The sequence below is a fragment of the Mesoplodon bidens genome (genome assembly GCF_964165515.1).
Source record: "Mesoplodon bidens genome assembly, chromosome: 16".
NCBI lineage: Eukaryota > Metazoa > Chordata > Mammalia > Artiodactyla > Ziphiidae > Mesoplodon > Mesoplodon bidens.
Genome location: NC_138173.1, coordinates 1,352,840 through 1,365,636, shown reverse-complemented (window position 1 = coordinate 1,365,636; position 12,797 = coordinate 1,352,840). Strand labels below are relative to the sequence as shown.

At 39.2% G+C, this 12,797-nt stretch overlaps 1 protein-coding gene across 2 annotated transcripts in view; it reads right to left on the bottom strand.

Annotated features, from left to right (window-relative positions):
* SPIDR (scaffold protein involved in DNA repair) overlaps positions 1–12,797 on the bottom strand; it is a 337,315-nt gene that overhangs the window by 209,263 nt on the left and 115,255 nt on the right. For both annotated transcript variants that reach the window (XM_081258205.1, XM_081258206.1), the window contains exon 7: positions 7,711–7,811. In XM_081258205.1, coding sequence (XP_081114331.1) covers positions 7,711–7,811 — 101 coding nt within the window. The remainder of the gene's footprint in view (positions 1–7,710; positions 7,812–12,797) is intronic.

Genomic DNA, 12,797 nt, shown 5'->3' with positions numbered 1-12,797 from the left:
GTCAGAACGGCTACCATCAAGAAGATAGATAAATGCTGGTTACGATGTGGAGAGAAAGGAACCCTTGTGCACTGTTGGTGAGAATGTAAACTGGTGCAGCCACTGTGGAAAACAGTATGGAGGATCCTCAAAAAATTAAAACTAGAACTACCATATGATCCAGCAATTCCAGTTCTGGGAACACATCAGAAAGAAATGAAAACATGATGTCAAAGAGAAAGCTGCACCCTCATGTTCACTGCAGCATTGTTGACAATAGCCAAGATATGGAAATAACCAAAGTGTCTATCAATGGATGAATGGATAAAGAAAGTGTGAGATATACACATATATTTATATACTACATATATATAAACTATGCCAGTGTGTATACATCACATACATACATACACACACACACACACACACACACAGAGGAATGTTATTATTCAGGCATAAAAGAGAATGAAGTTCTGCCATTTCCAACAATATGGATTGACCCTGAAGTCATTATGCTAAGTCAGAGAAAGACAAATACAGTATGATCTCACTTATATGAGATCTCACTTCAATCTAAAAAAACACACATACAAAACAAAAAAACCAACAAACCAAACTGATAGAAAAAGAGATCAGATTTGCGGTCACTAGAGGCAGGGTTGGGGGAAGGGGCAATTGGAGGAAGGTGGTCCAAAGGCACAAACTTCCAGTTCTAAGACAAGTAAGTACTAGGGATGTGACGTACAGCACAGTGACTAAGTTAATGCTGCTGTGTGGTATATAGGGAAGTTGTTAATAGATCCTGAGAGTTCTCATCACAAGGGAAAAAGTGTATTTTCTCTTACTCTTTTCTTTTGTATGTATATGAGATGATAGATATTAATTAAACTTGTGATGATACATGTATGTATATCAAATCATTATGCTTTACACCTTGCACTTATAGTGATTATATCTCAAGAAAACTGAAAAATATCTCTCGATAAAACTGAAAAAAGATAGAAACAAGAAAATATGGGCTATTCAAAATCTGTTAAATTATAATTTTTCTTGCAAAAATTAATAAGTAACAAAACCACTGTCCCATATCTCTTTAGCCACATTTCTTTGATATCTTGGCCTGGAAACTAGACAGAGACTGGAGGCATCCACTGTAAATGTGAAGCTCTCTTCCGCGGCCTGTCCAGCACAGCGCCCCTCCACAATGCCTCACAGATCCTGCACTGTGACAACCTGTACCTATATTTTTCCTTTGCTTATCATCTATCTCACTCAACACAATGAAAGTTCCATGAGTGTAGTGACATGGTGTACATTGTCTGGGACACAGCAGGCTGTCAATAAACACCTGTGGAAGGAATAAACGAAGGATGAACTGTCCAGTTCCTTGCCTGTGCCTCTCTCTTGCCACCATCCCATCTCCACCACCAGATTCTAAGCACCAGAAAATTAGCAGTGAGGGAGAATAACATTTATTTCATATAACTAAAATTAGCACAGAAATATGGGCACATAAAAAATGTCCCTCTGCACAAGTGATGTACATGACAATTTCACAGAAAAAGACACTCTGAAACTGCTTGGTTGCTTACCTGCTACAATACAATTTAAAGCAGAATCAGTGTTTTTTCATTAGCTAATTGAAGTGACCTTAAACAACCCCCCCCCAAAAAAAGCCTTTGTTTATCAAGAATAAGCAGTGAAAAACTTAACATTTAAAGAGTTTGGCCCTGTCTCCTGCCTCCAAATCAGGCTTCTTCACTTAACAAATAATCTCTGACTCTAGGGACTAGAAAATAAAATGTTTGGATACTTTTAGGATTTGGAAGGCATAGTGCAGCTCCGCAGGGTTGCTGTGAGAGCTGTGTGCACTCCTCACTCAGGGCCTGGCAGGAGGCACATTCAGTGGGAGCCATCACTTGTATTATCTACATCAGTCTAAACTCCAGTATCTCACCTACCTGCATCATCTCTGAAAAACTTTCAAGTCTGGGGCTTCCCTGGTTGAAAAACTTTCAAGTCTGGGGCTTCCCTGGTTGAAAAACTTTCAAGTCTGGGGCTTCCCTGGTGGCGCAGTGGTTGAGAGTCCGCCTGCCGATGCAGGGGACACGGGTTCATGCCCCGGTCCGGGAAGATCCCACATGCCGCGGAGCGGCTGGGCCTGCGAGCCATGGCCGCTGAGCCTGCGCGTCCAGAGCCTGTGCTCCGCAACGGGAGAGGCCACAACAGTGAGAGGCCCACGTACCGCAAAAAAAAAACACAGAAAAACTTTCAAGTCTGGCACCCAGAAATCCAAGGAGAAATTATAAACAGCAAATTCTCCCCTCCCCTGAATTTAGAGATTGTTCTCTGGAGGAGAAAACAACAACAAATAAAAAGCAAACACCCCACAAAACAACAACAAAAGCTTTGGCAGTGGAGTGTGTAATAAAATGTGGCACTGGAAAACAGTAAGGTAGTGAATATAATTTTGAAAATATCACAGTGGGAAAAATAGGGAAATAATTATTCTCTGGCAGATAGGCAGCCTTGTGTGAATTTACTGATATTTTAAGGAAACTCAGCATTTCATCTAGGTGAGCCCACAGGGGCTGTTTGCCAACTATATGGGACACCCAAGGGCTGGTTAGCAGTGTATGTGGACGCAAGATTTCCCATGTGGTTGTATCAGGATGCTGGTGAGCAATGCTGGCAAAAGGCACAGACAGAGGTATTTACAGTATTTTGTGGCCTACACTTTATAAAGTTTCAGCTGACCACGACTCAGTGGCAAAATGGTAAAAAAAAAAAAAATTAAAATCCTTTTAATCCGAAAGCTATTAAATGCTAATGCCAATGTGAATAACTAGGTTCATGCTTTGCTGTGATACCACCAATCTAAATTCGAGGTGACACACTTATTGCTTTTGAAACACATACACGTGCACAAAAACCTAAAGTACATCTGTCCTCACAGGCCAGTGCTCACACACACGCACTCAGTGAGGACTGCCAACATGTTCAATGACAGCAAGGTGAAGAACAAGGAAATCCAGAGAGAATTCTGCTTTGGATGACAGTAAATGCTGCTGCACTTCACTGATTTCCCTCCTTTCTTATCTACCCCCTTCTTCTTTCTGAAGTTTAGAGGGAACTTCTACGACCAAAATTTTGTGAAAAATAATTTATTTCAAACCCATCATTTTTTTTTTGTTGCACTTCTTCTTTTTTCTTTTTTTTCTCTTTACACTCTTCCTGAACAGTATAAGAAGTTCACTGTTTTTTGTTTTTTTTTGCAAAAGGGCTTTAAATGCTTGGCTTTTTATTTATTTATTTTTGCTGTGTTGGGTCTTCATTCCTGTGCGAGGGCTTTCTCTAGTGTGGCAAGCGGGGGCCACTCTTCATTGCGGTGCGTGGGCCTCTCACTATCGTGGCCTCTCTTGTTGCGGAGCACAGGCTCCAGATGCGCAGGCTCAGTAGCTGTGGCTCACAGGCCTAGTTGCTCCGCGGCATGTGGGATCCTCCCAGACCAGGGCTGGAACCCGTGTCCCCTGCATTAGCAGGCAGACTCTCAACTACTGCGCCACCAGGGAAGCCCGTTCACTGTTTTTTTTTCATCCAAGAATATCTGTAACTATTATTAGTCTTAAAAACATCAATATCAAACATACTGTGAAAATATTTGTTGCACTGTTACTAAACAGAGGTCAGACAAAGGAATCATTACACTCACATCTACAGAAGTCAGGCACAACACGGGCTCGTGTCCTCAGTGCCTGGATCTGCCTTCCCAGCAATGTGCCCAGAACAAGACAGGCCACGATCACGGGTCACCAAGGGAGACTGTTCGATATAAATCTGACTCTGCCACCTGCTAGCCAGGACACAGGACCCTGCCTGTCCAGATTCTCTCCGTCTCTAAACTAGGATCAGATAACCTAACTGGAAGGTCAGCTATGAGGATTAAATGAGATGATAAACTTGTGAAATACTCTGAATATCACTTAATAGGAACTGGCCATTGCCATTCAGGTAAATGGCAAACTAGTGTTGGAAAACTGTTTCCCCTCAAATAGGAAGAAGAGAAATAAAATGGTTCCTGAAAAGAAATCTAGGAAATATTTTTCTCTTGTTTCTATAATCACAATTCTCTATTCTACAGCCATATTTTAAATTGCATATTTGCAAGGCATCACATTGGAATAAAATCCAATAGTGGCCTCCAAGCCCTGAGTGGTCTACCCTCTGCCTTCTCTTCTGTTTCATCCAACACACACATCTATATTGGCCTTCATGTGCAGTACATATGCTTCTCTCTGTTCTTTCAACAGCAAAGCTCAATCTCTCCTGAGTGTATCAAAAAACAACTACAACAGGGCTTCCCTGGTGGCGCAGTGGTTGAGCGTCCGCCTGCCAATGCAGGGGACACGGGTTCGTGCCCCGGTCCGGGAAGATCCCACATGCCACGGAGCAGCTGGGCCCGTGAGCCATGGCCATTGAGCCTGCGCATCCGGAGCCTGTGCTCCGCAATGGGAGAAGCCACAACAGTGAGAGGCCCACATACCACAAAAAAACAAAAAACAACTACAACAAAAATCAAGAAAATAGGCACACATAAAAATTTACTCAAGTTTTTTTTTTTTTTTTTTTTTTTGCGGTACGTGGGCCTCTCACTGTTGTGGCTTCTCCCACTGCGGAGCACAGGCTCCAGATGAGCAGGCTCAGCGGCCATGGCTCACGGGCCCAGCTGCTCCGTGGCATGTGGGATCTTCCCGGACCGGGGCACGAACCCGTGTCCCCTGCATCGGCAGGCGGACGCTCAACCACTGCGCCACCAGGGAAGCCCTACTCAAGTTTTAAGAACCTTGAGATGTATGTCTTTTATATTGAAATGTACTGGAAGGTACTAACAAGGTAAACAAAACTGATTATTAAATGTTATAAGTAAGAGTTACAAAACAGCCCAGAAAAGTAAGCTATCCATGAGGGAAGAAAAGAAGAGTTGAAATCCACAAATTAAAGGTGTTAAAAAAATTTTTTTCTTAAAGCCAGAAACATGTGTTAGAGATACTCACTGAAATATTTGATATTAATATGCAACGTCTTACAAAACTAGACAAGCACTTACTATAACACCCAGCAACTGCACCCTTGATCATTTATACCAGAAAATTAAACACCTCTGTTCACTCAAAATCTTGTTCACAGCACCTTTATTTGTAAGGTCCAAATGTCCCTCCACAGGTACACAAAGTGTGGTACATCCATATCACAGAGTAAGAGGAACTAACTGCTGATATACGCACAAACTTGGATAAATCTCAAGGGAATGGTGTTGAGTGAAAAGAAGTCAATTCCCCAAAGGTTACATACCATATTATTTCATTTACGGAACATTTCTGAGATGACAATAGTATGGAAATAGTGAACACACCGGTGGTTGCAAGGCATTAGGTGGGAAGAGGTGGCTAAAAGGGAGCACGCGGGATCCTGGTGATGAGTGTCCTGTATCCTGACTGTGGTAATGGGCACATGAATCTACCCAGGTGATAAAATTACATAAACAAAACACACACACACGAGTGCATATAAGCTAGTAAAACCTGAATAAGGTTGGTGAATTGCATCTGGATCAATTCCTGGTTGTGCCAGTGTACTAGAGATAGGAAAAACGTCATCCTTGGTGGAACGAGGTGAGGGGCACAAGAAGCCACTGTTTTATTTCTTAGAATGGCATTAGTTTAATGTGAATCTACAATTATCTCCAAATGAAGAGGTTTTTTTAAAAAGGCAGAAAGGGCTTCCCTGGTGGCGCAGTGGTTGGGAGTCCGCCTGCCGATGTGGGGGACGCGGGTTCGTGCCCTGGTCTGGGAAGATCCCACATGCCGCGGAGCGGCTGGGCCCGTGGGCCATGTCCGCTGGGCCTGCGCGTCTGGAGCCTGTGCTCCGCAACGGGAGAGGCCACAACAGTGAGAGGCCCGCGTACCGCAAAAAAAAAAAAAAAAAAAGGCAGAAAGATGTGTTGAAGACATCCACTCAAATATTTCAAGTTAGTAAGCAGGCTCCATGTCCCTCTCAACTGTGGAATAATTAAATAATATTCCTCAAATATGAGAAACTTGGGAAGAAGGGCCTCAGGCTAAATTATTACAATTACAGGTTAATTTTGTAAACCATAATTTCTCATATCTGAGGGATATAAAGGTAGACTCAGTGAGATATACTATATTTAATATTCAGAACAAAAACCAAGATGTGGTTCATAAATTACTACTAACTCCTAGATTTCTCAAACCTATCAGAAGAAGGAAAAATCAAGCCCGACACAATGCCCTGGTCATTCAAAATTAACCAAAGCTCAATAACGCTCTTGAGTCTGAACAAAATAAGATGGGATTCTGACTGTGGTACTGTGCAAACCCAAAGGTACATCCACACCCTAAGTGGGGGAGGAGGAGTTGCTGCTCTCCGTTGCTTCTGAACTTCCAGATCTGGCAGCAGTGAAACCGACCTCAGAATGACAGTACTTCCATGTTTCCACAGTCTATCAAGTCCCAGGGTCATCCGAGAGCTGCACATCCTTCCCATGCAGTTTGATTTATTATTAGCACAGTTCATAAGGCAACGGTCTACAGTTATACTCATTTTTGACAGGGAAATTAAGAGGATTAGAGAGTTTAATTACAGAAATATTTTAACAAATCCATCACTGAATTTCAGCTGTTTACTAAATTTTAGTTCTTGGGATTGGGGAGAGAGGGAGTTACCTCTACTTAATATTTTCAAGTTTTTCTCTCATTTATTCAGTTGCTATACACATATAGAAACGAGAAAAAACTTTTCTTATGTTGAAAGAAGAAAATTCTTCTGCCAGGCCACACAGGAAACAAAACACCAAATAGTGAAATGTTCTTCCTAATATATGTTTATAATGAGTTATATCAAAAGTAAAGAAAAAGACACAACTTATTATAAGACATCAAGGGGAGGATTCACAGATCTGAAAAATAAATTCATCTAAGAGACAAACAAAACCCAAATTCCTAAATATAGAGGCTTCTAACAGAAAAATTAGAGATGGTCACATTCATATTTTCAAATTAATGGATTAATTTTTGGCTCTGGTTTTTCATTTTATTTTGCTTTTGTCTTTTATTCATGGTATAATTAAATACCATGAATACCCTCTATTCCCAAATTAAAGAAGGGAAAACATAAGGAATATTCCAAATAAGCTACTTGGTGCCAATGAGCCAAACAAAAGGTCATCTTTTCCCTTCGATCCAGGCACACTAGTTTGTCTTGGTATTTTTCTAGTCCAACCTCCAGAAGACACTCTCTCAGCTCTGTGCTTGACAATTTGGTGAATTCACTGTAATGTTGCAACTCATTAGAAGGGTCCTGCACCAATTTAGTGAGACTGGGATTTTGGTACATCACTGAGCTTAGTGTTGTTTATTAAATGTTTCTTTCAGGGGTGTGTGTGTGTGTGTGAGAGTGATGTGTGTGAATGTCGTGTGTGTACTGGGAGATGCTGTAAGATGTACTGCTTACTGTGAGTCACAGTCACAAAAGTCTGAAAGCTACTGGGACAGAGCAAGAAAAAGGGGTAATGTAGAACCCTCCCGCTCAGATCTTTGGACACCTAGAGAAAAAGGTGTAAAAACAGTGATGATCAACTTCATATATCTTAATGTAAAAATACCTTTAACTGGCATTTTCTTTACTCACAGATGCCAGTGCAAGCCTTACCTGAAAGTGTCCTTTGGTAAGAAAGATACTGATGTCTCCACAAAGAAATGGCAGATCTCTCTCGATTCTGCAGGCCATTTAGTCTTTCTGCTAGCCCGCCTCTGTTCAACAAATTATAATGTATTAAGCTTAGTTAAAAGAAAAGCTTCAGAATAGTTGGTACATTTATATTTTATACCCTCCAATCAGGGACAAATAAAGCATTCAAATTTTAACTTGTTTGGCAATACACTCTCTTCCTAGAAGCCAAATCCTTCTAGGTTAGTAATCTCCTTTTTAAAGATTTCTCGGAAGATCAGTTTTCTGATTCTTAGAAATACGGGCTCCTCTGAGATCAGTATAACTTCCTGACTATCCTTTCTTAGTTTACTTATTCCATAAATATGTCCTGATTACATGTCTCCTTGTCTACCTAGCCAAGTACCAGGTGCCAAGGATACGAAGAAGGCAACAAGCCATGTCATGGTGGGCCTTACAATCTGATCAGCAGATGGGCAAACAGATAATTGTAAAATGGGTTCAGAGTTGTAGTCAAGAATAAAACCTGTACACTGTTGATAGGTAGAATACTCAAATAAGGATTTGGGTATGGGCTCATTACTTGGCCTACAGAGATAATTGAGTACTAATCATAAACATACAGCAAGGATACCAACATTATACAAAGAAGAAAACTTCCACATATGACAGGAAGACAATTCCTAACAGTGGACATACAGGCACTTCACGAGAGCCCTGACCTATCAATGACTAGACAGATAGATAGATAAACAGATAGATAGGTAGGTAAATTATAAATTCATATAAACACACATTTTCTTAAATTCGTAAACTACCTATACTCAGAAGTCAGAAGCTTCTAACACAGATTTCTCTGTGATCTTAAGAGAAATCAAGATCAGCTGTTAACCACCATTATGACTATATGTTATATAATTTATCAGTGTATTACCTCATAAAATTACGTTCACTGATCATTTCACTACACTATTTCATTTTATTCTAATAATATCCCTTTGAGGTAGAAAGAACAGATATCAATACCCACCTCATACATTATAAAATCAGAGCTTAGAGAGAGGTTAAGAAACTTCTCCAATATTGTATAACTAGCCCGATGAGGAAACAGTTCTTGAAAACAGAAAAGAACTGAGAACAGTGTATGGCATTTAGTAAATCTTCAAGAAATGTTAGTCACTGGTGTTACTGATTCTGTTAGATTTTTACTTGCACCCTGTGCTCTTTCCACAATGATTGAAGGATCTTACTTTAAAACATATTACATATATTGTCACTACCAACTACTTTGTTTTCCTATAGGTGGCTGTTTTTCTACAGGCACTAATTATTTCTGAATACATGTGTGTGCAAGCAGTATATGACAGCCATTTTTAAAACATTATCATAATCACATATATGCCGAAGAATCTCTACTTTATATATATCTGCAAGCCCTCCCTGTCATACATGCAGTAACTCATTGACACACCCCCTCTGAACGCCACCACAGAAGGAGGTACCACCGTCATCTTTGTTTTACAGATGCTGGACAGGGACACTGAGTGTGCAGCACTGCAGGTGAGACGTCTGCTGAGGTACAGCTGGATGCAGGCCACGCAGTCTGGCCCCGAGAGTACAAGCGTAGACGCACGATGTACCCACTGCCTCTTCAAGAATACTTACTACTTAATTCCCCAAAGTCTTAATTGCTTTATTTTGGTGGTGTGTTAAACTGAATAGACAGAGATGTTTTCCTTTGTTTTGTACCATATAAGACTCTGTATAGTATGTTTGTGAAAGACTGAACTAGAATAATGAAAGTTTGTTTGCAAAAAAAAAAAGAATACGTACTACTTAAAGAACTAATCCTACCCCTGAACGAACTTTTTGGCCAACCCGATATACTAAACACAAGAAAAAAAGCAAAACACTGTGTTCTTTGCACAATGATTTAGATAATTATTTGTCAAATGTTGGTTTTCAATCTTATGAGATTTCTTTAGAGAGAAGGAAAAAAAAAGACAATATACAGTCTGAAAGAAGTATATGTTAATGCCAAGCCCTAGAATCTCACAAGTAAACTGCAGGAATTACAGGATGAAAGATAGAAAACAAGAGTAAAAATGAATGCAGAACAGTTCTCCACAGGCGGGAGCATCTGAAACCATAACAGAGAATCTGCATTTCCACCTTGGTTTTAGTCATAGGGTCACAGGATACCTCTGCTCCAAGAATACCTGCAGGGAATTCTGAGCTGGTGCACCTTAGAATGGAAACACCATGACCTGTAGTCAACAATCATAATTTTAGTAAAAAACCTCTCCTACATTAAAAAAAAAAAAAAAAAGGTTCAAGAAGGCTCTGCTACAATACATGCAAATTAACTCTTTTTTTGTTTTCTTTTGCTTTTCAATTTTATTGAGATATATTTGACAAATAAATCTGTAAGCATTTACAGTGTACACTGTGGAGACTGGATACATGCGTGCATGTTACAGGACCCCCCCCCATTTACTCAATTGACAGATCCACCTCCTCACATATTTATCTTTTTATTTTTCATGCAAACATTTAAATTCTACTCTCAGCAAATTTCAGTTGTACAGGTAGTGTTCTGAATAACCATCACCCCATGTGTACATTAGATCCTCCTAACTTATTCACTTTATGACTACAAGTTTGCACCCCTTTTGTATGACTACGTTCCCAGAAGTGGGACTGCTGGATAGTATGGCAGATCTATTTTTAATTTTCTTAGGACCTCTGTACTGCTTTCCATAGTAGCTGCAGCAATTTACACTCCCACCAACAGCACACAAGGGTTCCCTTTTCTCTACATCCTGGTCAACACTTGTCATCTCTTGTCTTTTTAATGATACCCGTTCTGACAGACGTGAGGTGGTATCTCAATGAGTTTTGACTTGCATTTCCGTGATTATTACTGATGTTGAACACCTTTTCACATACCTGTTGGTCACGTGGATGTCTTCTTTGGAAAAATGTCTACTCAGTTCTTCTGCTCATTTTTAAAATCAGACTTTGATATTTTTGCTATTGAGTTGTATGAGTTCATTATGTATTTTGGATATTAACCTCATCAGATATGATTTGCAGATAGTTTCTTCCATTCTGTAGGTTGCCTTTTTCATTTTGGTGACCGTTTCCTTTGCTGTGCAGAAGCCTTTTAGTTTGATGTAGTTCCATTTGTTTATTTTTGCTTTTGTTGCCTTTGCTTTTGGTGTTAAATCCCAAAAATTCATCACCAGGACCAAGGTGAAGGAGATTACCACCCATGTTTTCATCTAAGACTTTTATGTTTTCAGGTCGTCCATTAAAGTCTAATATATTTTGAGTTGTTTTTTTGTGTGGTGTAAGATAGGGGTCCGGTTTCATTCTTTTGCATGTGGCTGTACAATTTTCCCAACACTATTTATCGAAGAGACTATCATCTATCCATAGTATATTTGCGCCTCCATTGTCTTAAGTTAATTGACCATATACACACAGGTTTATTTCTGGACTCTCTATTATGTTCCATTGAAATATGTGTGTTTTATACCAATACCATAGTCTTTCGATTACTACTGCTTTGTAATATAGTTTGAAATCAGGAAGTGTGATGCCTCTAGCTTTGCTTTTCTTGCTCAAGATTGCTTTGGCTATTCGGGGTCTTTGTGGATCCACATAAATTTCAGGACTGTTTGTTCTATATCTGTGAAAAATGCCACTGGAATTTTGATAGGGATTGCATTCAATCTGTAGATGGCTTTGGGTAGTATAGACATTTTAACCATATTAATTCTTTCAATCCATAAGCACAGAATATCTTTCCATTTACTTTTGTCTTCCTCAATTTTTCTCATCAATGTCTTATAATTTTAAGTGTAGAGATATTTTTTACCTTTATTCCCAGGTATTTTAATTCTTTTTGATGCAACTGTATATAGGATTGTTTTCTTAATTTCTACTTTGGATAGATTTGTGGTTAGCATATAGAAATGCATCTGATTTTTGTATACAGAGATATTGGGGATTCAGTTCCAGACCACCACAATAAATTTAATATCACAATAAAGCAAATCACATGAACTTTCTGGTTTCCCTGTATATATAAAAATTATGTTTACAGTATACTGTACTCTATTAAGTGTACAATTATGTCTTAAAAATGTACATACCTTAATTTTAAAATAATGCTATTAGAAAAATGGCATAGAAACACAGGGTTGCCACAAACCTTCAATTTGTAAAACAAACAAGAAAAACGCACAATATTTGCAAAGCGCAATGAAGCAAAGCATAATAAAATGAAGTATGCCTATATTGATTTTTGTATCCTTTGCTGAATTCATTTATTACTTCTAACAGTTTTTTGGTGAGTCTTTAGGTTTTCCTGTATAATATCATGTCATCTGTGAACAAGTTTTAATTCTTCTGATATTTGAATGCCTTTTATTTCTCTTTCTTGCCTAATTACTCTGGCTTGGATTTTCAGTACTATGTTAAATAAAAGTGACACGAGTGGGCATCCTTGTTGTTCCTGATATTAGAGGAAAAGCTTTGACCTTTTCACTGCTAAATATGGTATCAGCTGTGGGCTTGCACTTTGTGGTCTTTATTATGCTGTGGTACATTCCCTTAACACCCAGTTTGTTGAAATTTTTTTCATGAGTGGATGCTGATATTTGTCAAAGCATTTTCTGCATCTACTGAAATGATCACATGATTTTTTTCTCCATTTTGTTAATATGATGTATCATGTTGACTGATTTGTGGAAGGTGACCCGAACAATCCTTGCATCCCTAGAATCAATCCCACTTGATCATGGTATGTAATCCGTTTAATATATGTTGAACTTGGTTTGCCAATACTTTATTGAGGATTTTTGTGTCCATGTTCTTTACGGATATTGGCCTGTAATTTTCTTTTCTTGAAGTGTCCCCGTCTGGTTTTGGTATCAGGGTAATACTGGACATGTAAAATGAGTTTGGAGGTGTTGAGTTTGGAGGTGTTCTTTCCTTTTCTATTTTTTGAAAGAGTTTGAGAAATATTGGCATTAATTCATCATTGAAAATGAGACAGAATT